The sequence below is a fragment of the Corvus kubaryi genome, unplaced genomic scaffold (genome assembly GCF_017639235.1).
Source record: "Corvus kubaryi isolate FWS band 111438036 unplaced genomic scaffold, C.kubaryi_AGA036_p1.0 split2-37374, whole genome shotgun sequence".
Taxonomy (NCBI): Eukaryota; Metazoa; Chordata; class Aves; order Passeriformes; family Corvidae; genus Corvus; species Corvus kubaryi.
The window spans coordinates 1,801,659-1,827,083 of record NW_024582082.1 but is presented as its reverse complement, the minus strand read 5'-3'; the positions used below and the strand labels follow the sequence as shown (position 1 = coordinate 1,827,083).

Here is a 25,425-nt window from a genome sequence, read left to right as displayed (position 1 = left end):
GTGTGTTTATGTGTGTGCATGGGTGGGATGTGGAAAGGAGGATTTGGGAAGTGCATGGCAGAAGGTATTTGGGAATGCTGGAGGGGCTCCATCTGGGAGTGGGTGTTCCTGTAGCTGCAGCACCATGGGGTTTCTCATGGCCATGCACAGGTGGGATGCAGTGCTGGGACATGTGGAGGGCTCCTGCACCACAGGGACAGGGTCACGGAAAAAGCCAGCCATGCCCCATGGGTAGGAAGGATTGTGGGGCGCTGCTGAGCCTGATGAGGAGGTGCTCCAGGGCAGGTGACAAAGCAGGGACGAAGCTGTAGCAGCACAGGGAGCGGCTGTACCTGTCAGAGCAGGGAAAGGCAAACACTCGAGGAGCAGTGGGAAGTAGAGGGCTGATGGCTTAAACACACTGTGGCACAGAAGGAAACATCCCCCTGTGAGCAGGACAGGACAGAGGCCATGTGCTGTGCCGAGCAGAGGCTGTCTGGGTGCAGAGCAAGTGCAAATAGACACATAAATAAGTGTGTGCTTCTCAGGAGGCAGAGCTCTGGGAGTGCCTAAACATCCCGCCCGCAGCGGAGCGGGAACGCTGGCAACATTTCCACTGACCCCATATCCTCCACCTCTCACCTCAGATTTATCCCTGCTGCTCTGGCTGACTGCCCTTGCAGCATCTCTTCGAGGGAGAAAGAACACTGACAGCGCTCGTAGAGAAATTTATGATCCAGAGCAAGGGAGGAGGGTTAATTGCATCCCAGCATTCATCTTTTAATGTTCTGACTTAACAGTAAAACTTTTTCCCCCTTTGTTTTTCCCTGGGAAAATCAGGCTGCTTTGTCAAAACAAGCAACTTCCTACTTTTGATCAAGCCTCAGTTTTCATTTGAAGGGGAAAAGAAGGTGATGAGAAATTTCAGCTAGCTTTGTTGCCTGTCTTTATTGGATCTGTTCCATTGGCATTAGTTTTGTCTCAGAGATGCTAAAAGTAAAGCCTACCAAAGCTTTTATGGTAAAATGAACTAAAATAACTGGGATGTCTAGGGTAACTTTTCTTCAAATAAATTGATTCTTTGCTTGTCTAATGGAGCATTTGAATGTTTGTTTCCTGTTTAATGAAAGGTCATCAAAAGCCTGGCCAGTTGCTTTGTAGCTTTCAAGAATGCATTTTTTAAGGGAGAAGGCTAAAAACTGAGTAGCAACAATTTGAGATTTCCCTAGGTGTTAGTGCTGAGCAAATATAAGATCTCATGCCTAGAAAATAATGTAGGAGGCTTCCAACCAGAAATGAAGAATCTGTATAAGCACTGAAGAAAATTTCATTTAGAAGCATTATCCTAAAATATAGATTGCCCATAAAATTGGGTCTTTAAATCTTTCTAAAAGATGCTCTGTTTTGCAGCAGAAGGCATTTCGGTGTGAGGCAGGCACACGACAAGTTCTGTGGCAAAGGTGGCCAACTTCTCCTCCTACATTTTCATTTAACTGAGACCCACAGTCGATGTTGCACCCACCTGGCAGAGACAATGGGGATAATAACTCCCCTTTGCTCCACTGAGGACTGGAGATGGGATGGGCTTGAATTGAAGTCCACAGAGCTGCTGGTCCAGACCATCCCTGCCCCACAGGGAGAGATTTTCTTGGCCCAGAAACCAATGCCTGGCAGTAACACTTCTCAAAAGCCACCAGCTGGGCACCCAGCACCATGCTGATAGCCAAGCCATTAGATAGGACTTCTGCTTTTTAAAAGCTAATAAACCAGGAAATCACGCAGAGAGACCCAAGCAAAAGGCATTGGGGGGGGGGGGGCATGGCTTTGTTCTGGGAAGGTCTCCAGTCTTTCAGGCCAGAGGTCACATTGTCCTTCTTCCCTTCAGCCCAGCATGAATCAGCAGGAGGTGAGGTTGAGCTGTGAGAGGAATTGCAATGGGTTTTGTGTTAAAGCCAGTACACGAGTTCTGCTGCAAAGTGCCCACTCAACAGCTGGCCACAAAATCCCCGAGCCTGGGGTGAGATGCCAAGGCTGTGGGTGCTTGGAGAGGAGCATCACACCATTGCAGGGCTGCCTTGTTCTGCTGTCAGCACGTTCCCTCCGAAAGGACGGGCAAGAGGAGCGAACGGGGACAGGGAGTGCCCCGTGGAGCAGGCACCATCCACTGGGAAAGTGCTTTTCACTGGTGAAACGTGAGCACCCTACTGGAAAAGCGCTGCAAGGGGCCTGTTCTTCACACTGTCTGACAAAGAGGTGTCCGTGTGAGGGTACTTGGGACCCATCCCAAAATGGTTGTGTGTCTTTGCACATGTGGCTGCCTCGGTCTGTCCCGCTGTGAAATGGGGTTAAAAACCTTAATGGAGGACAGACTGCCAGGCTTCAGGCAGTGAGGTTTGGAAAAACCCTTCTTAACTAAGACTTGTCAGCACTAAAGAGGGAAAAAATGTTACTGTCTTCTTCCATTCAGAGAGAGGAAAAGCAGAGTGACCCAGAGGTGGATGCTCATTTTCCTCCCCCACCTGCCAGAAAAAGACACCTGACCCTTGGATCTCTGAATGCACCCCACACTCAGCCCCCCCTTCAAACTCTCTTTCATCCTTGTTTTTCAAAGCCTCAAGTGGTTTTGAAATTAAATGGCTTTTCTTCCATCAACGAACCTCAAACTTGCATCTCCTTTCCCCCGTTCCTCTTCTCCCATCCAGCTTTCACAACTCCTTGGGTTTCTGTTATTTCCCATGCATTTGCTTGGAAGGATTTTTCCAACAAGGATGTCACGAAAAGTTTCTTAAGTGTCTTTTATCACAAATTCCTTTTGGTTTCATGCCTGAGGACGCTTCTGAGGAGGACCTGGTGACCTGTGCTCAAGCAGATGTGAAGCAAGTCCACTTTACAAGCGAGTCACGGCTGAGTGCACCCACAAATCAGGTCCTGTATCCCTGCAGCCTCCTTCAGGAAACATGATGTGTTTCCCAACTGACAAAACTAGACCATACTTAGACCCAGTGTAATTCTGTTGGCCTCAATGTAGTTACCAGGGAAACTATAATGCAGAAAACTTTTCTGCACTGAAATAAAGGTTTTCTTAGCTGTCTTACTTATACGGCACAGACCATTAGTTCTAACCAGGCAGAAAGCTGACGATTTTCTCAACACTTACGTGAGAAGTTCAAGAAAGAAGTTTACAGAGGTGGATCATAGCCATGGATTTACAGCTGCACCATCACATTTGTCAAAGTGCACCTGCACAGGGGATCCTCTGTCAACCACACCTGCACATGACACCCCAGTTCTTCCATTGCTCCACAGACAATGCCAGAAAAGCTTCTTCCCTTAGGAGTGCACCGGTAAAAGTTCTCAGGAGACAAGCTTTCAGTGTACATTAGCAAAGGTCTAATTTTCAGAGGTTGTATGCCCCATATGGCTTCCTTACATACCCAAATCACCTAAAGACCATCCCAACATCTCTTCTTTAAAGAGACATGGCAGTGAACTCAGTAATTTAAGCATGTTTTGGAAATGCCACCACGGCTCTCAGCTGACACTGCTCTACTGTCAGGACTAGCAGTGCAGAGGAATGATCACAACAAATTCTTTGGAAATATGACTGCAGATGTTCACTGCCATGTTAAATACGGGCAGCCAGAAAGAATTTCTCTCACAGGGAAATGAATCTTTACTCCAGCAGGAGGGTCAGGAACTTGAAGTGAAGGCTACACTGCACACTCTTCTCTGCCACATTCAGCACTGAAAGTGGGTTGCAGTACAGAGAGAAGAATATCACAGCCCTCACAGGTTAGCTAGGACAGTCCCAGAGGTGTAAATCACAGGTTTTACATTGCACCTCGGCCTTCCTGCAAACACCAAGAGACAAAACCTGTTCCAGGGGTGTTTCTTTTTGCCTGTTCTGCCACACAAAGTTCTTATTTGGGTTCTTCCCACCAGTGGCAGCAGCCTCTGCCCTGCCAAACTTCTCTTGTATCTGGAAGTCCCACCTGCCTTTCCTTCAGAGGCTTCTGGGATAAATGGTGCCTTAATTAGGTTAATTATACCTTCAGCCATCCATGTGCTCACTTTTGCTGTGCAGTTAGAGTCCATTGTATGGTGGTGTTTCCCCAGTTTTCCTTGTGGGAAGCAAATCCAATACCTGAAGTGTGAAGCTTTCCATGGCTCAGCAGTCTTGCACAACATTTGTTAAATCCAAGGCATGTTTCCACTCCTTGAAAAGCTGGTGCTCCTGGTGCCTCTCTGTGCAAGACCTGCTGCCCCTGGCTGGCAAGTGACCCTGGTTTCACGAACAAATGGATCTCATTAGAGGCATTTCTCTGTAATGTCAACAGAAGTGTTGAGCAACACCTGGTGAATAGTGAAAAAGTCTCTCTGATGCTCTGATGGTGAGCAGTGGTACAAATTAGCATCCCCCAGTCTGCTGCTGCTTTTCTGTCTAAATAATATTTTACAGGTAAAGTTTCTGCTGAGAAGCAGTGGGGTTTTCTCAGTAGCTGCCTAAATCATGTCATCAGCTTTGGTTTACACTGAGTGACTGCTTGAGGCAGAACCTGCATCTGTGTGTGCAGTGTCACTGCTCTGGAGTGATGAACAACCCCAGGTTTGCAGCAACTCCCCTTCCTGTGCTCTGGTTGGCCTCCCTGCAATTTGCATTTATGCAGAGTGTTTTACATGATCTCTCTTGCTCTCTGCAGCTCACTAGAGAGTCTCTTTCTTCAGCAGCTTAAAAATTCTCCTAGAATAGAAACCAGTAGGGAAAGTGTTTGCATGTAAGTAGGCATGTCAGGAAGGGATGTCAGTTGTTTCCTAATGTTAGTGATGCTCCCACATTCTTCTCCCTAAGCCACACATCCCATTTTCCAGGTTATTGTCTCAGTCCCACAGCAGGATAACTGAGAGGCTCCTGGTGTCTTCACTGGCCTCTGTGTAAAGCTGATGATTTTTTATATTTCATTAGCATACACATTTATTGTAACATAACAAGTTCTGCAAGTAAAACATCCAGCTGGAAAGTCTTTCCTGAAGTTCTGTTTTGTGTTGGATAACACCTGTCACTAGCATTAAAGGGATTTGGTTGCCCAAAATTATTTCAGGCAAAAGAATTTGGAAGTGTTTAAGGTAATTTTATATAACTGGTGGTGTGGTTTGCAGCTTGTCCCACATCTTGGTTCTTTCCTTAGTCCTGAGAGTTCGCTGTGGGAGATGACTGTTGTGGGTCCAAGCACAGGTTAAGGAGAAGCCTGTAGCTGTAAAAGTCCCCTCTGTCATGCTGGTAAAATGACACAGATTTCACCTGAGATTTTTTGAAGAAAAATCTCAAATTCCACTTTATTTGTGTGGAAGGTCATGCTGGGCAGCCAGGTTGATAATTGGTATTTTGGGTTGCATTCACAAGGGGCTCCAGGTCTACCCACAGGTTTGTGGGAGCAGTGGAGCAGAGAGGTGTTCTCCCAGCTCCCGCATCCCCACCATTCACCTCACTCAGAGGGATGGATGTCTTCACCTCCCATGAGAGGGAACTGGCCTCTAGAGCTGCTTGCAGCCCTGGTTTAAGTATCTCCCCTTTGCAGAGGCTCCATCTGGGCACCCTGACTGGGTGCACTTCGTGTAAACTGTTTGTTCCACCACCCACGGTGAGTGACTCGCACAGAAGTTTCAGCAGAGACCATAAAACTGCAAACCATAGGTCCAGATCTCACCATCTGCCACACTTCTGCCTCCCTGCTCCCCAGACAACACAGTCTCCCACTGGGTTTAAAAGATCTCAAGATTAAACTTGTTTGTTTGGGATTTTCCGTGAAACCTGGTGCTCAGAGGCACTGTGGAAATAAAAATGTTGTAACTCTCATCATTTCTTGCCCTCACAATGCAGACAGGATTAAAGCAGTTCTAATGACAGGGAAGAAATGGTAATATTCCCCCTGACATTAAGTAGGCCTGAGCAAAGCTATGAGCACAATGGGTTGGAGCATTAATGTGAAAAGGGAAAATAAAAACCCTACAAGACATGACTATAGCAAAGAGCCACCAAGGGAGGCACTTAAACCCACAAAAACCAGCACTCTCAGACGTCAAAGGATCTTGTCATTCTGCACCAAACTCAGCCCTTGCTGAGATGTTAAATGTGTTTCAAAACCATTGGTGCTTTCACAGACCTCAGGTGAACGCAATGTGCAACCAGGTAGCACAAAAGGGTTGTGCTCTAGGGCTTAATCCTTGTGTGCTGAGTGTAGTTTGCTGGGTTTGTGGCTTTCTCTGCTCTTCCCAGAAAGCTAACGGCTCCAGTGACTGCAGGAGAGCTGGCACTTTTGGGGCAGCGATAGCACATGTAGGTTTTGGAGCATCTGCTTTGCTAACTCAGCAGATACCTGTAATGCAGCCCTGAAAGTGGATAGAAAATGTGAAAATTTATAGATAATGTGACAGCTGGTGGGTTTAGGTACCACTTGCCACTTCAAGCCCCCAAGGACATGATGCTCTGTCCTGTGTATGAGAGGTTCTGTTTGAACCTCTTTGTCCTTAGTAAGTGTGAACTTCTGTAGACAGTTTCAAGACAGGCCCTTACAAAATCTTCACCAGAACCTGAGGCTTGCACTGAAGACAGTCTGAGGCTTTAATGTCTGTGAACCAACATAATGTATTAGGGAAAGAAAAGAAGCTATTGAAGACAAAATGTATTGCATCTGCAACGAGACCTTCTCTATGTGACACATCTGCTTTCTGCTACTGCTTATCTTCCCCCCTCCCACTCCTCACTCCCCTCTTTACTGGTTTAATAATTCAGCACTTACAGCCCAGAACTAAATGCTGTGGTGAACTAAGAACAGCGTGCTGTGTACTGTGTAAACGTGCTGGGGGTTTGGTGCTTTGTTCTTTTTCTCTGTTGTTGTTCATGCTTCCCAGCAGAATCTTACACCCTGATCCTGTACTTCGTTTTCCCTGTACAGCACTATCTTCAGAAGCACCAGTGTAGTACAAAAGGCCATCTAATAAAAAAGCAGAAGGAAAATTGGTTCAACCCTCATTCCTCATCTCCTTTTACAATATCGCTGTCACTTTTTCATTTGTAGTAATCTTGCTTTAATATTTATGTCTCTGCTTCAGACACAGAGAGTTCAATGAGGACAAATTATGAGTTTTCAATTTCATTGCAGAAGGTTAGATGAGAGCAGGGATCTCTGGTCTTCCTGAGTCCGTGGGTCCCATAGGAACATCCATCTGCAGCTGGGGGCCCTCTGAGGGATCACTCCTTCCCTCTAGAGTAGCTGCAGGGGAGCTTGAGGTGAGAGCTGTGGGTTAGGAGAATTCACTTGGTTTTGCAGATCTCCTGCTTCTCCAAGGGAACTCAGCAGAGCAGCATCTTCTGCAGGGTTCTTTCTGGACACAGTAAAAAGCCAGAGTGCCCAGCAGACCTGATAACGGTGTCAGACAGCTCTGGCACATCTTTAAGGCTCCTTCCAAGCCAAACCATTCTGTGATTCTATGATTTTTCAAAGACAAAATGTGCCGCAAAATGCTCTCAGAAGGCTGTATCCCAAATGGGTTTGCTAGCTGTCCCCCAGAAATGAGACAGACTGGCATGGAGGGAAACACTCCCATTTGAACAATGAGGCAAGGTGGAAAGGTCAGATCTTTTATTAGAGCTGAAAAATGCCGAGTCTTTTCCAGGCACCAGAGCCCTTCTGCACGTCTTTTCTGGTTTTAAGCTATGAAAGCAGGGAGTGCTGTGGAAAAGCTGTGGCTCTGGTATGGGACACTGGAGAGATGAAGGAAGTAGACAACAAGAACCTTACACAGCTTGAGAGCATGGCATCAGTGTTTCTAGCTCAGAAATGGTCTATATGAGCATGGTGCAGGAGTCAGCCTCTGAGCGAAGGGACTGGAACAGATGGGCTCAGAAAAAAGCAGTTGCCTCACAAGCAAAGATCCAAATCATGATTAAATAACAAATGTGAAACAGAGATGGCAATGGACCCATTTCTCCTTACACATTAACCACAGGACCCTCATTAACCAAACTGTCCCTATTAGAATAATAACTTAATTCTACCCACAGAAGAAATGAGACCCTCTTAAGGATGCTTCTGATCTCAGTGTCTTGCGCATAGGGGATTTGCATCTAATTCCTATTAAAAGTGCTCAGAAGTAGTTTGTGTTGACTGTAAACCCTTCAATATATTTAATTCTTGGTTTCATATGACTCAACAAAGTATTAGGAATCCAAAATTAAAAACACTTTTAAAAACAAATAAAGCAAGCAAGTAGAATCTTGACAAACATCATCATTTTCCTTCTTTCCTTATTCAACAAGTTCAGTGACCTCATTAAGACCTTTGATATTTGGATTTTTTTCTCCTGTTTTGTAGTCACACTGGATAAGAACTGCATTCAAAGAGTCTAGTAGAAAAATAAAAAGAGGTTTCAAGATGTGAAGTACACAAGTGGAAGGGTGAGGATCTTCAGCTGGTCCCTTAGAGAGATTAAAGTCAACTCCCCATGACTGTATCTTCTACCACCAGGATTTTAATTCAAAAGTTAACTTAAATGACTGAGAGTCCATGCTGATCATTTTTGGTGAGCAAACCACCCTGCTATTTCTGTTTCCTAAAACTCAGCAGCATGTGAGAAAGAAGCACCCCAAATCCAATTTGATCTTAAAGGAAACTTACCATTTGTCAAGCAGGAAAACTTAACTGAAAAAATTGAAGCTATCAGCATATGCATTTATGAGCAGCTCTTCAGTCACAGATTATTGTTTAAATATGAGGGAAGGAAAGCAGATCTTTATGTAAAACCAACACTGCTTTCCAGCTTCCAGGATCATTCGAGCTGCAGTGCAGGGAAATGATGGAAGGGAGCACCCTTCTGTGCCTTTTATGCATTTGAAAGAAAAACATGCATTTCTTGTGATATCACATCAGCCTGATTTGCAGTTGATCAAATATGTGGGACATATCTGCTGTCAGCTAAATAAATGAGTGGAACAATGGGGGAGTGTAGAATCTGTTTGGCTTTCCCCTGCTCCAGAAATCTGTGGGAACATGCTGTCGTTGGGATGTGCTGAAGAGATGCGCTCTGGCACCTACGCCACAGTGGAGAGCTGTGAGGACAAACATTCGGGAGGAGAGCTGAGCTGATCCTAATTGCAGCAGACACCAGTGCTCTTTCCTTGGAACTCCACCAGCTTTGCCAACCTGATGTCAGGTTCTCCATCACCATGTGAGGGTCGCCTCCAGGCAGGGCATGCTAAGAATTAATTATGCATGCATATCCTCCCTCCTCTTTCCCACATGTGCACAAACACACTCCAAGTGAGCAAAGGGAAGCATGTGGGAACTGCCTCTTGACACCACTGTTGTCAATGAGTATGTTTTGCTGCTGGTGAGGGTGTTGGTTCTGTGTCCCAGGAGGCTTGGGCACGTGAAGATGATATTGGGGCTGCAGGCATTGCAGGGGATAACTGACATAACTGAGATCACTATTTTATTGTAATTGTGTGGCCTCAAAATCTGGCCACACTTACTTGCAATTTTTAAAAGGCATTTGTTCATTCTGGTGTGTGCTGGGCTGAGTGGTTTCAAAGATTTCTTCTTATCTTGAACTCTATATTTTTCTCTTTTTTTGTTTGTTTGGGCTATGGGGAATAATTTGGTCACATCTCCAGCTCAGCACTGTAGGAACAGCTTTCCTGGAGAGGGTGCAGTGTCTTCCCTCCTAGATGCCATGATATTCTCCAGGCTCAGGAAGGCCTCTGAGACCTGGCAGGGACCATCAGGGGTTTCTGTCCCCTCTTGCAAGTGAGAACACACATAATTTGTGAGGAACATCTGGGGATATTTCATTTAATCAGGTTTTTTACTGCTCTTGTGGCTTAGGGTATTAGCACTGTCTCTGCTACTTCTGTTCCCTGACAGAGGCACATGCAGCAGCTGAATCTCCTAAGAGTCAACTAAGCCATATTATTGGCTCCCTCCAGGGGTAGCTGGGTGAAACTTAATAGTCCATGAGATGCAAGAAGTCAGTAGAAATGATCTAATGTCCCTTTCTAGTCTTAAACTCAGTGAAATGGTGAAAATTCTGCTTCTAAATGAAACGGCAGATGAGCAGTCCCCAGGATCTCCTACCAGGCTTCCTCCCCAGCTGTGTCCCTGGGGAGCAGTTCCCTTTTTGCAGTCTTGTTTGCAGATTCTCAGCAGAATGCACAGTTTTCGCTGCTGGAGACCAAATCCTCATTTCCATCCTTCTGTGCAGCCCATTTGCCCTTCCTCCTCCCTCAAATGCTGAGATTGTTTCAGCCCCTCTTTGTGGTGATGGTTTCTGAGAGAAACTTTTTGGGCTATCTTCTTTAACCAAAACCTAAAAGAGATGTCTGTTTTATCTGACATCTGCCTTTCATGTGGATTAGGTCAAACCCCACTTGCAAAATACCTCTGACTCTCCTAAATGCAGAAATCAGTCTTGTTCATCTACTCACTCTGGTTAAGAGCTGCAGCCAAAAGAAAATTCCACCATGAATTTTTATAGGCTCAAAACACCTCTTTTGCTTTCCTCTTCCACAGAGAAAATGTGCAATTTAAAGTTGTGAGTGTCAATGTATTTACTGATGTATTTTTCTTTTTCTTGGAAGCACCTTCAAAAGTGGCCAGAGCTGCCTCTCTTCAGCTCCCTAGAAGGTGCCCTCTCCTGTGTGTACTTTCAGTAAAATCAGTTTTTCTCTCTGATGTGCATTCTTTACCTTGAGTATTTCCATATGAAAAGAGAACTTTTGAGAAAAACTGCAGGACTAGAAATTCTAGAGTCTGTGGATTCCAAGAATGAGTGAATCACAGATGCTTTTTCCTCATCTGAATTCAATGGCTCTGCAATGGCTACCGTTCCACAGGGAGAGAGGGCAGCCTCCCCTGCTTGTTCTACCACATCAGTCACTTTTTAACTAACTTACAAACTATTTTGATTTTTGCTGTAAGTTAGAAATGTTTTTAGAGCGGTCAGATGAGTTCTCACCTCACCTGGCTGCAACAGACACTCTGCAGAGCTGTGTGCAGAGAGCAGGTGGCTGTCACTGCATTTTCTCTCCAGCATGACAAATTACAATCTAGTTAATGCCTCTGCTTTTACCTAATTTTCCTTGTTGAACAGCACTAGAGATCTCAGGAAGAAATCCTGTGCCTGGAGAAGGAGGGATATGGGGTGTCCATGTGGCCAGGTGCAGCACACACTGGGAATGTCCCGGCCACAAATCCCAAACTGATCAATTAAACAAGACTGATCAGGGAGAACACAGTGGTAGTTGCCATGATTATCAATCGTTATGATCTGTATTTTCCAAGGGCTACTTTAGAGGGAAATTATTCTGTAATTAAGTACAAATTCAATGTAACATATGAGCACAGGTACAGCCCAGAACTGACGTTCTCTGTCCTTTCCCGCTGTGCAGCCCAGAGGCCACAAACAGCACATGCAAACAGCCACAGATCTCTGCATTTGCATCCAAGCAAACCCTCCTCACTCATGCTCACACCTTGGGATAGGCAAACACTTACGCTGTTGGATTTCACCCAGATCTCTGCCTGCAGGAACGAGCTTGAGGTGGAGCTGTCCAAATTCAGCTGCTGGAGCTGGTCTCCAGGCTGACTGCAGCTCTCCTCTGCAGGAACAGCTGGGCTGGGGCCAGCCAGCTGCTCACAGATAGCTGGCACAAGGCTTGGAATGGGTGATGATGTCACCAGCCAATGGACCAGGAGAGCTCAACTTCTTGGACCTTCCATTCCAGCATGATCTTCATCTCTTTTATGTTTCTTAATCTTTTCAGAAAACCATCAGTTGGAGGCTAGTGACTGCTTGTCCCTACGAAAACAAACAGAGCTTAAAATATTTGTTTCCTCTACTTAAGGTTTACAATTCTTAGTAGTATGTTATTAGGAAGATGCACAGCAATCAAATGAGAACAGATTAACAAATTTGCTTCATAAAATGATTAAAGGAAACGTAAAGAAGTTCCAGCAATCTCTTAGTGTATTAAATAATGAGAAAGTAATTTAAGTTTTGCTGTGTAAATTCATTTGGAGCATCTGTAATTTAAAATAGCCCTGGGATCTGCATAATTTTGCAGCCACTGCTTTTACGTTATGCCAAGTTCAGTCCCAGAAAGGTGGCTGCAGCTCTCACTCTTCATTTCTCAAGATTAACTGACACAAGAGTTTCTTTGTTTTTATTTGGGAGATAGCCCTTGGCAAGCCTTTCTTTTTTCCAAATTATCTGCCTTGTCCACAGCCCCTCTTAGCCTGCAAGTACAAAGCAAATGAGGGTTCTTTCCAAACTTACTAATGATAAAGAGTGTTCACTCTCCCAGCTGTCTTTGGTACAATCTGTTTCAAATGCTGGCACTGATGATGTCTCAGAACAGTGTAGGAGGGATGCCTGAGCGTGACTGAGCCACAGAGTTAAAAAATTAAAATTAAAAATGATAGATTCCTTTCAAATAGAAAAGAAAATCCAAGGAAGCCATGCCTTGTCTGAAACAAAACAAACCAAGCCAACTAAGTTTATTGTCTGGATTATTAATTGTACTGGATTGTTCAGCTGTCCCGAAAATGTCTCTTTAATCATTCAGTGAGGCTGAAGCCTGGGTCCCCGGAGATCACGTTCTGATCTCCTACATATGGTATCTCGCACCGTTCATTAGACCCACTGCTCCAGTCACATGGAAACAATGCTCAGACTATTTCTATCCATATCTGCTACTTTTCCTCCTGAATGTGTCAGTCTCATGATGAGGGCAGTGACTCCAGCTGATACAGACACAATTGCTGATTGCAAAGAGAGGCACTGCTGTGAAAATAAAGAGAAGAGGGGGTTATTTCCGTCTCGCTTCGGGCTTTGTGAGGTGTCCCTGCCCTGCAGAACAGCAAATTCCCTTGTGGGAGGAAAATGCTGAGATCACAGGTGCTAATCAGTGAAAAGAGGATGAGTGACCCTGCGAACAAACAGAGGGACTGGGATGCCCAAAAACTGGGCTCAGCTCCAAAAGAAAGGAAAAAATTTCATCTGTCTTGTGAGGTTCCGTTCTCAGCTCTCAGCACCAGCACGAAGCCTGGCTGCTTCGTTTTGGGAGTGAGATGGGAGCAGGGACTTGCTTTGCACAGTGGGAAGCAGAATTTCTTGCTCTTCCCTCTGAATGTTTGGTGCTGGCAGTAGAGAAGTGAGGAAGAAGGCAATCTTTTCCAGGATGGCTGCAAGACAGCCGGGATTTACTTTGGGTCCCTGCTGGAGGGACAGAGCTCGCATGGAGCCCAGCTAAGGGTGCAAGAAGCTCATGCTTACAAGCCTGTCTGCAGCCACACATGCAGAAGGTTCAATTACCAGCAGAAACCAGGTCAGGGGAGTCCTGAGCACCTCAGAGCACTTGCCAGGGGACCCCAGCATGTCACATCCAACTCCTCAGCCTGCACTTGGGTTGGGAGGGCGGGCGAGTGATGTGTGAAGTGTCGAGTCAGTATAAATGTCACAGCCAAAGGTCTTCAGAGTCAGAGTGACAAGAGGAGGAGACAGGAGTGCCAGGAGTTCTGACACAGGAAAACTGCTGTCACTGCCACCACCTCCAGCTTGGAGATTTATTGATGGTAACTTGGGATGTGCCATAAACAGGGGTGATATTAAATGAGTCTGACTGTCCCAGGGGCTGAATTTTACAACCCAAAGTGTGAACTCTGTCTACCTCACTGAGCTCCTGAGGCATTTTCCCAGCAGCTCCCACGATCTCATTAAGTGCTCTCCAGAGAAGGGCTCCAACCCAAGGGAGCCCTCCCTGCACAGCACCACGGGCTGAAGACAGACAGACACCTGCCAGGGAACCCAGGAAACCCTCCTGGTGGAGACCTCCCAGGACACTGCTGATACCTCACTGGGCACACAGCCCTGTCTCCATGGCTTTGTGAGGAAACCAGAAGTTGTCAAAGTTGTGTTCCCAAGAACCAACACACTCCCAGTGTCAGAGGCTCCGACTCAGTGCCAGCAGCTCATGCCCCAGGACAGATCCCCCTGGAGCTGTGCTGTGACAGCGTTGAACCTTGGTGAACCTTTGCTGAGATGCCCTCTCAGAGTGGTTTCCTCACCTCCTGAGGTTAAACCCAGGGTTTCCTTCTGGAGTCGTTGTCCACAAAGCTGTGCAAAGGCTTTCTTTCTGCTTTGTGAATGCATCCAGGGCTTCAGTAGACTCTTTCTGCCGAGGGGTTCCCATGTCCAGATAACCCAGAAGCAGCAAAATCTTCAGCAGAGCCCTAGGGACACTGGTTTCATTCTTCTGAGTCACTTCTGCTTATCAAAAGTAAAGCAGGTCTGTGGAGGCCACAAGCCCTGTTCTTCACAGGTTGCTTTCACCAACCCACCCCCTTGAGGGAAAATTATCTAGTCCAGAGAGAGCCCACAGCTTATCTCAGGGAAAAGGTTTATTTTGGTGACATTGCTGAGAAACCTCCTTGAATTTCTGCCTTCACGACCTTTCTCTCTGCTCCTGCAGTCTGCTCGCAGTTCTCCAAGGGCGTCTATGCCATCTTTGGGTTTTATGAGAGGAGGACCGTCAACATGCTCACGTCTTTCTGCGGGGCTCTCCACGTCTGCTTCATAACACCGAGCTTCCCCGTCGAAACCTCCAACCAGTTTGTCCTCCAGCTCCGCCCAGAGCTCCAGGATGCCCTCATCAGCGTCATCGAGCACTACAGCTGGCAGAAGTTCGTGTATATTTACGACGCTGACCGGGGTAAGTGGCAGCTGTGTGGGAGGGGTTACCAGGCAGTTAAAGACAGTGGTCTGGAAGGAGTCTTTGCCTCCAAAATTGTGAATTGCTGGAGGTTGAGTTTGCCTTCCCTGTGCTCTGTTTTTTTCTAAATGTCCCTTTCTGCTGAAGGTGGGCATTGGTCTAAATGAAGGATGAGCCTGACCCCGTGTCTGTGTGTGTGTGTGTGTGTTCACGGGGTCAGGTCTGAGCCCCATCAACACCAGGGAAATACTTGATGTGCAAATGGTTTTGAATTTGAAGTGGGGAAATTGTTTCTATTCAGTAGGTCCCATATTGAACTGGTCTGTCAAACTCAAGGCCACTGAGTTCCAAGTTTACAAACATGAGCAGACACTTGCTCAGGTCTTACCTAAGCCCACAGCCAGGTGTGAAACATGTGTTTGTGGCAGACAGCTTGGAAAACTCCAAGTTCCCTGTGTTTACTGCCTGTCAGTTTTCTATATAAAAGAGCAAAAAGCTTTGTGGGGTAATGGAAGATATTATCTAACTTTCTAAACCATGAACAGGGCCAGAGAGCTCATTGCTCCATGATTCAGTTTTCCCAGCTCTCAGATGCCTTTAAAGTTCCAGGCTTAGAGGCTGCAAGCAAAGCAGACTAGTGGAGGATAGGGCAGAGGTAAGGTGATTCACATCTCTGTCTTGGAAGTTATAATTATCCCCTGAAGGGACAGGATGGGCTTTAGAAGCAAGGAGAAGGTATGAAAGCATCCCAGCTGCTTTCTGTTATCATGAGGCATGGGCATGCTGAATACCCCAAAAGGACAGAGAATTGCTGTGTGCGTCTCCTCTGGAAGGTTCTGTGTATAATTTAGGCAACATAATTCTAGAAGTAATGGTCTCCAGGTGAGATGCTGCTGAGAGAGAAGGATGCTGAGTATGACTGTGTGCTGTGGTAGCTGAGGGTGTCCCTACCCCTAGGGGCACATAGCCTAAACAGATCAAAGTCGAGAAGGAAACGATGGGTAAGAGAAATCAAGTTATTTGGGATGGGACAGACAGGGAGATGGGGATTAGAGTTCTTATCTGAATCCCACAGCAGGGCCTGATCAACGAGACTGATCTGCTGATTACAAAGGAAAATTAGGCCTGGAATCATCTGTGCTGAGACAGAAAAAGCAGGAGTCATTAATCCTAGCCCAGCTGGGTCAGACCTAGACTATTAGCTGCTCTCTGTAGTTCTGCTGCACTCTCATGACTCCGTCTCCAGCCTGGCTGGAGGCAGCTACACAGGCTGTCAGGAGGATGGAAAGATGCCATTGCACAACTAAAACCTGGCTCTCCCCCTTCTCTTCCCATCATAGGGTTGTCAGTCCTGCAGAAAGTGCTGGACACTGCAGCTGAGAAGAACTGGCAGGTGACAGCTGTCAACATCCTGACAACAACAGAGGAGGGCTACCGAATGCTCTTCCAGGAGCTGGAGAAGAAGAAAGAAAGGCTGGTGGTGGTGGACTGCGAATCTGAGAGGCTGAACATCATCCTTAACAAGGTTGTGTTGGTGTGGAATGCTGGGCAGGGCCTTGCACGCTGGATGGGAAGGGTTATTTCCCCTGGAGAAGTTCTCCCCGTTCTTGCCTGATCCCTGTCCCCGTGTGGCTCTCGTTGGGTGTGGGGTGTGTGCCTTGCAGCTGCCGAGCTCACAGGTATTTCTCTGTTGTGTTATTGTGGGAACAGTAAAGCTGCAGGAATAGTACAAGCTCTCATGAATTCCTGCTGGGTGAGCTCCACTGTTCCAGGTTCCCTACTTGTTTGACTCCTTTGCTGAGCCCTTTACACCCCCTTACTCCCCAGCTAGTTTGCTTTGTGCTAATTCCTCCAAGCAGTGTGCACAAGATGTGGCACCTCCTGATTCTGCTGAGTCTTCCTCCCGTTTTTGAGTTAGGCTGGAGGTGTGAATTGGCACTGCCAGATTCCTGCTCCTCCAGCCTCCATGTACTGCACCAAATTCTCACACCTGTGCCAGCAGGACAGAATGATTATGGTACATCAGTGCTGAATATGGATTTCTGTGGACAGGAGACAAATACAAGCCCAGGGGCAGCAGGTTCAGTCCACGCTTCAACTCCAGCCACGATACCTTTCCCTCTCACACCTACAGCCAAGTCCTTCCCCACCACTGGAAAGGGCCCTGCAGGTGGTGCCCTGCAATTCTCACTGCTTTACTGCTCATAATCAGCTCACTCTTACCTCGTGCTTCACACGTCTCCTTGTCTAAGGTACCTTTCATCTCCCGTCTCACACTTCAGCTGCTCCCCGTCTGGGACAGGGACTGATGTTTCACCAGATGCACAGCTCAGTGACGAGCTCAATCCATCCTTGCTGGATGTCTCTGGGTGCTCCTCTGTTATGTATAATAACAAAGCAGAGAGCAGGTTGTGACCTCAAAGCAAAGGTCACATTCCTGAAAGAGAAAACAGATTACTCCAGAGCACAAAACCTTCTCTCTGACCGTGGAGCAGCTGCAGTTGAACAAAATTTTGGACAAGACCTAGGCAGTGAATTTGACTTTTCCATAGGGTATATCAAATTTCTAGGATTAGTAGTGTTGGGTTTTTAAGCCTGGTTTGTCTAACAATGTTAAGTTGTGTAGTCAAATATTATCTAGTCTTCTTGATATAAACAGGAAAATAAGTCTTACTTTCAAATTTCTTCACATAACTGGAGGAAGAGTTAAACCTAAATATAGGAAAAGTGATTTGTAAGAGCACTAAAAATCCAGATACCGTGATTATTTGTTTTGCAATGCTATAAAAATATCAGTTCCTAGGGAGAAGAGGGACAAAGCTGTGTTTTACTACAAAAAATATAGAGCAATTCCAGCAGACGTCTGTGCCTGGGAGGCAACACTCCAGTGAGGGATAGGGCTGTGAACAACTTTTTCGGGCCTGTGTAGTCCATTTTCATCCTTTTTTGCATTCTTGCTCCAAGTCCACCGGGATTTCTGAGAGCAGAGGTAGCTGTCCCAGTGTGAGAAGGTGATGCCAGGTTTTTCATAGTGTACAGATGACTGGAGGGATTCAAAGACAGTGTTCAGCTCATTATCAAGTGAAATTCAGCTGGGACTGTACCTTGGGCTGTAACTTGGGCTGCTGGCTGATCTCTCAGCTCACCACACCAGCAGCCTCTGTGGGAATGTCACTGTGCTGTTTGCCCTGTCCCTCTGACTGTTAGAGCTGTTCCAAGAGCTGCCTCAGCCTCTTGGGGACATTTCAATGCATTTGTCTTCTTCCCTGACAAGCCAGTCTCTGTCTCTCGGTGGCAGTGGGTTTGTGCTCCACGGTGAGCAGGAGAGCCTAGGATGGCTGTTCAGCATTTGTGCCTCCCACACCCACACTGCTGCTTGCACAGACTTTTCATTTTTCCTCCACACACGAAACACAAATAACACCGGTGGCTCCAGCAAGGCTCCAGCCCTCGCGCTGCCGTGACCGCAGCTGTGGAGGAGCCAGTGCTCCGTGTGTTAAAAATGACCTGGTTTCTCTCTGGGAGATTTCTCTGTGTCATGTCTCAAGGGTTTGATTTATCTTTGCCAAGGTACCTGTCATTTGTGAGCCAGGCTTTGGCTCAGGGCAGGTTGCCGTGGGGTTGTGCTGTGTAGCCTTAATGGGATAAGTACGTGGTGGGTTGTGTTCCATCAAAGCCCTCTGTTCTTTCTTCCTTGTCTCTCATTAAAATGAGTAACTGGAATTTCTACTTTGCCAGTGTTTCACTCTGAGAGGATTTCTCTCTAATAGATGTCAAACTTGCCCATTAAGAAGTGGGTAATGAAACCTAGGTGGCCCAAGTGAGCAATCAGCATGCAGCCCAGCACAGCCTCTCACCACAGTCAGGAGAAGTGATAAATGCTATTATAACCTCAGCTTGCTACTGCTGTCCGGACACATTAGGACTGAGCAAGCATTTTAAAATAAATTAAGATCACAAATAACTGTGTAAAACACAGGAAACGAGCCTCATAATTCAGGTGGATGGGCTGCAAGATTAACAGCTCAGGGAGAGCTGGATGGCAGCCCTCTCCGGTTCATCGGCTCTGACACCTCATAAAATAACAGAGGAGAGTTTGGGCTGAAGGAGCCAGTGCCAGCTATTGTTGACACTGGAGAAAAGGAGAATTGGATCATAATTCTTAGACATCCCAGTGCAGCAGAGATTCTCCTTCCTCCTACAAGGTCTGGGACTTACTGCAAAGGTCACTCTCAGCTGATGAATGAAAAGGGGGCAAGTTTGGTCTGGTTTTGCTTCTTGGATCTGGCAGTGGAAGATACTCAGAAAACCACCCATAATGAGGTGTATATCTTCATAGCTGTAGGTAGACAGAGGTTTTTTCTGAGAGCTCCAGACACCTCAGCAGAAGCCACACTGAGGGATTCTGTGCAGGGAGCCCCAGGGCAGTGAAGCTGGTGGGGCTGGCATTGGCTGTGCAAGGAACTGCTTCTAAATGAAGCCTTCATTGGAGTTAATTGCCACCACCACGTTAATGGTGAGAACCAGATGAGTTTTATTATGCATACAAGAGTACTTCATCAGAGAAGGGCTAAGGCAGATGAACCAGTTGCACAGAGCAAGTGTCAGCTCATTTATAATCCATTTGGAAATCCCTAAATGACTGCTCATGATAATCTGGGAGTGCTGTCCCATGGGGAGGATCAGTCTCTGCCCTTATCTGACACTTCTCAAGTACCTGCTGCCAGCCTGGTATCAGAGAGGAGTCCTGGGTAGACTGATTCTGGTTGAATCCAACACAGCAGTGCTCTTGTGATCATTCTGGCTATGAGGATCTTTCTGGCCTAACTGCAGTTTGTGCAGATTTTTCTGAGCATTGGCAATGCAGGCAGCAATTCAGAATCAATTCTTATGACAATGGAAATAAGAGGTAGTATTGCCAGCCAAGAAACCTAATGGAAACAGCAGAGTTCTCTCAGAAACTGGCAAATCTTGTGTTTGTACAGGCTTTGAGGGCGTGTTGGTTTGGGCCTTTTTTTTCCACTTTCTTCTTTCTGTGTGTAGAGTGGCTCAAATGCAGATGGTATCTGACTCTAGTAAACTAGTAAGAATTTAATAGTGCTGCTGGAAATCAATAGAGTGGAATTTCAATGAAAAAATGGAGTCAGCGATAACAATAGATTTTTTAGCTGTATTCTTTCTGTACCCTTTTTAAATCGAGGGAGAAAAAGACACGGGCCATCTGATAAGTGTCGCTGTTCCCCTCAGTTACAGGCAAATCTGCAACAGGTGGAAAGGGAAAAGAAAGGGAAACTCTTCCAGTTAACATAGAAAAGCTCCGTTGTTACGGATTGGTAAGCAATTGTGTTGATAAAAGGAAATAAAAACCTGACTCTGCAGCATCAGGGAGAAAGGAATGAGTGGCAAAGCACATACATTTGTACACCATGCATATGAATATATTAATTAGCTCAGTGAACATGCAGGGGAATCCTCTGTGGCTTGCCCAGACAGCTTCATTCTGTGATTTGAAGCTACACTGATGCACTAAAGCAGAAACATTTACCCATAGCCTAAACTTCCAGCCACCTCTCCCAGGCAGGTGTTTGCAGCGGGGACTGGAGCCTGGAGGATGTGCAAGATTGCTCTCTAGTCTTGCTTGATGTGTCAGTTGCGTTCATGGGACACGTGGACTCCAACTCCCCATTTGTTCCTTTGGCGTCCGAAATACAAATCTTGTTAAGGCTTTTTGTTGTTTTCCCCCAAGCCCATAGGAAACAGGTTGGTTTGGTGATTTTCTTTCCCTGCCTGTACAAAGTTCTTGGGGATCTTGTCCTGTCTAATTCCAGACTTGCTGCTCAGATATCATGTGTGACACTCTGTCCAACCTCTAATAAGATCGTGAATTTTCTTTTGCTGTGTCTTCCTGCTCCCAGCTGAATAGTCTCAGCAAGGAAAAATAAGAGCGAGAAAGGGCAGATAACTGAAGTTCTTCTTCCTTAGTTGATCTCTGCTAATTAGCCTTGATTTTTATCTTGCAGATCATCAAGCTTGAAAAAAATGGGAATGGGTACCACTACATTCTGGCAAATATGGTGAGTTACCCTATTTGGTGGGGTTTTTTCTATCTCAGAGTTTTGTAAAGCACTATATTCATAATTACTGAGCTGCACACCCTTTATGTCACCCACCATTTAGGTTAAAAAAAAAAATCAAAGTCTTCTGTTATGTTCTTGTTGTGGAGTTTTCTCTTTTGAGCCAGCAAGATTATCTGCAGGGTATCTCCAAGTGTGCTGGGGTTTTGTGGTGGTTTGACCTTGGCTGGATGACAGATGCCCACCAAAGACATTTTATCACTCCCCCTTGGTGCTAAATGAAATCTGACTGTCATGGCTTTAGGGAAAGGACTGGATGCAAAGACTTCTTTAAGGAAAGGATTCTCCCTTTAATGCAGGAAGGTGCTGCCTGAGGACAGAACAGTGTTGGGCAGTGGCAGGACCATCTTCCTGGAGCAAGTCTCACAGGAGGATGGAAAATTTCTTTGCAAAGGGAGATTTGGGGAGAGGTAAGAGAGAGAAATGGAGGTTTTCCACAGCAGAGCTCCTACCCTCTCCTCCCCAAATGTATCCATCCATCCAGGAGGATGCACAGCAGAGGATGGGCTGGTGTTGGCAGTCTGGGGCTGAGACTGCTCGCCCTTGGACTCCTGTGTCCATGTGGGGTGAGCCATGTGCAGGCTCTGGACTTGTTCTTTCAGCACAGAGCTGCATCTGGGAGATAGCACGTCAGCCCTGGGGTAATTAAACTTTAAACTACCAATTAGTCAAGCAGTTGCTGCCCTTCTCCTTTTCTCAGTCCCAAGATAACTCTGTCATTTACCAGGCAAAAATGGCCACATCATTACCCTGCAGTGCCCTGTACTGACCCTGCACCCTGTGCTAGCTGCCTACCATGTAATTACAGAGATAAAAATGTTACCTTGTGCAGGGGGAGACATGCAAAATCATAGAGCAGCCAATAACTTCAGTTGCTAATTTTTTAAAAAAATTATTATTTGCTGTAACCCAGGTCCTGGATGTTTATGAAAGTCCCTTCATTAAAGTTAAGCAGGGAAGTGAGCTGGAGTCACTGGAGTGAGTGTGTCTATGCAATTTTATGTACACCCACGTGGAAGGCTGAATGAGAGCATCACCTCTTCTCTCTGCACAGTTTCATAAGGATAAATATGTGCAAGGCATGAGGTGAACTAACACTCAGGTGTAGGAGATTTGAAGGACATTTCCCTCTGTCTTAGGATACCATGCTCTCCCAATTTTACCCAGACAAAGTACACTTGTCCCATCTCTAATGTGTTTTCTCAGCCTTTGCACAAATGCTGAGAGGACAGAGCTGGCTGGAAGAGGTTGCATACTCAGCCAACATGGGTTATAAATAATTAACTCGGAGCAAAATGCTTTTCATTTCCCCAACCCCTCTGCAGGGAGATTTTGCCTCCACTGCAGCTCAGTGGACTGGGCTCTGGGTCCCAGAGTGACAGGACCAGCAGAACTCACTGGTGTGCTTTTCAAGCAGCTTGGATTCAGGGGAAAAGAAACAGAGTGAAAGAAATTCAAGCTTTACCTTTGGTCTTTCCTGCCCCTTAAAACCCAGCATCACAGAAGAGCCAAAAGCCAGAGAGAGGAATATTTTTAAACAGAAAAAAAAAAGAATAGGAGATAGTCAGACAACACAGGAAAACTATTTTAAAAAAGTCCTGGCACCCCTCAAGGTTAAGGAGGTCCTTTCCAGGGCAAAAAATCGTGGGCAGGTTCGGACACCAGAAGCCAAATCAGTTCTTGTGATGTGCTGCACCCACACAAGAGCTACGGGATAATGGGTTTAGTAAGGAGAATGGCAAAAAGGACCTGAAGATCCCTTGTTTCTGAGACTACAGGGCAGCAAGGAGGGACAGCAAACCTCCCTCTGTGGGGATAGCCAGGGATTTTATAAGAGATTGGCAGAAGATGGCATCTGGCAGGGTTAAACCTTGGTGCGAATGCTCTGATCCAAGAGATAACAGTAGGTTTAACCCTCTTCTGAGGACACCTCATCGCTGGATTAGAGCCTTCAGAGGGCGTAGCATGCTGTAATCTATTCTCACTGACTCACACACGTAGTGGTAGACCTTAACCACCCCGTATTTTCCCCTGTAGACATGCCCCAGGATGACAGGGCGTGCGTCGCCCACACACACTCGTACCCTCGTGCGCGCCCGCGTGCCTGGATAACAGCCCTGCCTTGGGGAAGTGGCTCATTCTGGAGCACTGAGTCGTCAGAGAATAAATTAAGAGCTAAAACCTGGAAGTGTTTGGTTTCCAAACGGGTTATTTTTTGTACCTTACGCTGGCTGAGGAAGTCCTGAGTTTAGGATTCTCACCCTGTGTGAAGATGAGGTCAAGGGAATCCTCAGCTGGTTTGTAGCCACCAAGTTTCCTGCACTATCTGGAGCCAGGGGGTGAATTCTCAACACCTGCCTTTTGCCTAACCTACTTGGGCATGGAAAAATGGGGACTCAGTTATGGAAATGACACACTGGAAGCAAACATTGGGAAACATTTCTGCATAACCCCACTTAAATCCTTGGTTTTAGCTATATGCTTGTTCAGAGCTATACACAGCCAAAATCCAAGCAGCAGCAGCACACCACTGCCCAGTTGCAGCAGCTTCAACCTGGTGCTCCATCATGAATGCAAAACAGCATTGCACAGGCTGAATAAGGTCTAAAAAAAATCATCCATAGGCACATTTTGGAATGGAGGAATTCCCTGCCTGGCCACAGCCAATCCATGAGCAAAGAGGCACTGCCTTGCACTAACCTTGCTGTGTGTTTGCCCAGCAGTTGCTCTGGGTGAGCTGTAGTAAAGTACTGAGCAGAATTTGACAGCAGCAAGTCAAAGCTGGTATTTCCTAGCAGGAACAGCTTTCTTTTTCAGTGAAATTGCTGTTGCCAAGGTGAGACAATATTATTTCTGTGTTCACAAACAAAATGAAACCATTCTGCACCTTAGGCCATGGGCAAACATCCTTCTCTCAACCTGCTATGCCTGCTAAAGACACAACCTGTCTTGTCTGCCCACCCCTGCCCATCCCACAAAGGTTTGACTGCAACATTCCTGTCAGGGAAAGGGTTTCTGTCGGCATCCCTGCCTCGCCTTGAGCCAAATTTGGCACTGTTCATGGCTTTTGCACACTGATGAAATCCTGGTCTTCAACCAGTACCCATCAGAGTTACCCCAGTTAGCTTTTACCAGAGCTAACCTGGGTATTTGTCAGGTGCACTGGCACTGGAGGTTTGCAGTCATCTCTCTCTCTCTTTCCCTCTCTTCCCCTCTGGAATTCAAAGAGATTTGGCAACTTTAAGAAGTGTTTGTTTTTGTGAGTCTTATTTTTCTAAGCTTTGTTCTCAGCCTTTGAGATCATCAGTTCTAGCAACCACAAAGGGGAAAAAAAATACAGTCAATACTATCAGAGGAACAAGCTTAGAAACTTCTGGGATTCCTTTCTTTTGATGTTCAGGCATTTTGCCCATAACCTTGGCTTTGTGGATCTGTTTGTCCTATGCCATGGATGTGAGCTGATTACTGTCAGTAGTGGGAGAGCACCAGCTCTCTTGGGCAGAGAAAAATCTTTGTCATTAAATAAGTGACATTCGTGTGACCTGTCTTTAAAGGGAAAGTATGAAAGACAGCTGCCACATGCAGTGTTTTAGCCTCTTTTTTCTTTCCTGATGCATTAGTCCAGGTTGGTCTTTTAGCAAATGCTCTTTTATTTGAAGATGAATAGATAAGTGTATGAGATTGCTGATGGCAGGGGTAGCAGGGAAAAGTAAAGATAAAAACGGTGTTGATTAGCAAAGGTAAGCACTATTCCCTGTGCCATTCTACATCAGCCTGTGTCAGCACTGAGTTAGGCCAGGGACAGTTTCCCTTTGCTGGCAGTTGTGCTGCTGGTGGAGGTTACCAGAGATGCCTTAAGGAACCTAGAAATAAAACAACACACTTTGGAGATAATATTTGTACAGGAGGTACTGGAAAGGTTGGTCTTTATTGGAGGCCTCCAGGGGCAGATATGGAAAATGTTCACAAAAAGGCCACCACCCCACGGGGTGAATAGAGTGTTATAAGCTTAGCAAATTAGTGTCATTGACAAAAATCACCAATTAGGAGCAAAAGAGGTGATGCAATTTCCCCTGGTTCAACCTTCTCTAAATCCACCCCCCCCTCAGATGGAAACTAAACTTTGTTTATGAAAATGCGCCTTGAAGAGCTGTTTTTTCCCAGAAAGGACCAAGATAGGATTGGGGCTTTGGAATGTGTTTTGTCTTTCTGCCTAGGGAAAACGTAGGGAAAAGTACTGGGAAAATTAGCCAGGGATACAGCAATAGGCTGTGGAGAACACATAAAAGAAAAAAAGCAAAAATAATTTGCCATCATTTCCCCCAGCTCAGCAGCTTTGTCAGCAGAGTGGCCTGTGCAGGAGTCACACAGATGTGCTGGGCTGATCCAGTTCTGACCTCTGGGCTGGATGGGCAGCTTTGATTTTTTGTAGACAAAACACAGAAGGAAGAACTTCTGTACCAGCAGGGCTGAGACTCAGCCATGTGAGACCAACACCAGGTGCAGAGAGTGAAGAGAAACCCTCCTGAACTGGCCATCCACAGGCAG

At 46.2% G+C, this 25,425-nt stretch overlaps 1 protein-coding gene across 3 annotated transcripts in view; it reads left to right on the top strand.

The window, feature by feature from the left end:
- LOC121658084 (glutamate receptor 1) overlaps nucleotides 1–25,425 on the top strand; it is a 119,964-nt gene that overhangs the window by 40,883 nt on the left and 53,656 nt on the right. For all 3 annotated transcript variants that reach the window (XM_042014518.1, XM_042014519.1, XM_042014520.1), the window contains exons 3-5: nucleotides 14,504–14,743; nucleotides 16,084–16,268; nucleotides 20,764–20,817. In XM_042014518.1, the coding sequence (XP_041870452.1) occupies nucleotides 14,504–14,743; nucleotides 16,084–16,268; nucleotides 20,764–20,817 (479 nt within the window). The remainder of the gene's footprint in view (nucleotides 1–14,503; nucleotides 14,744–16,083; nucleotides 16,269–20,763; nucleotides 20,818–25,425) is intronic.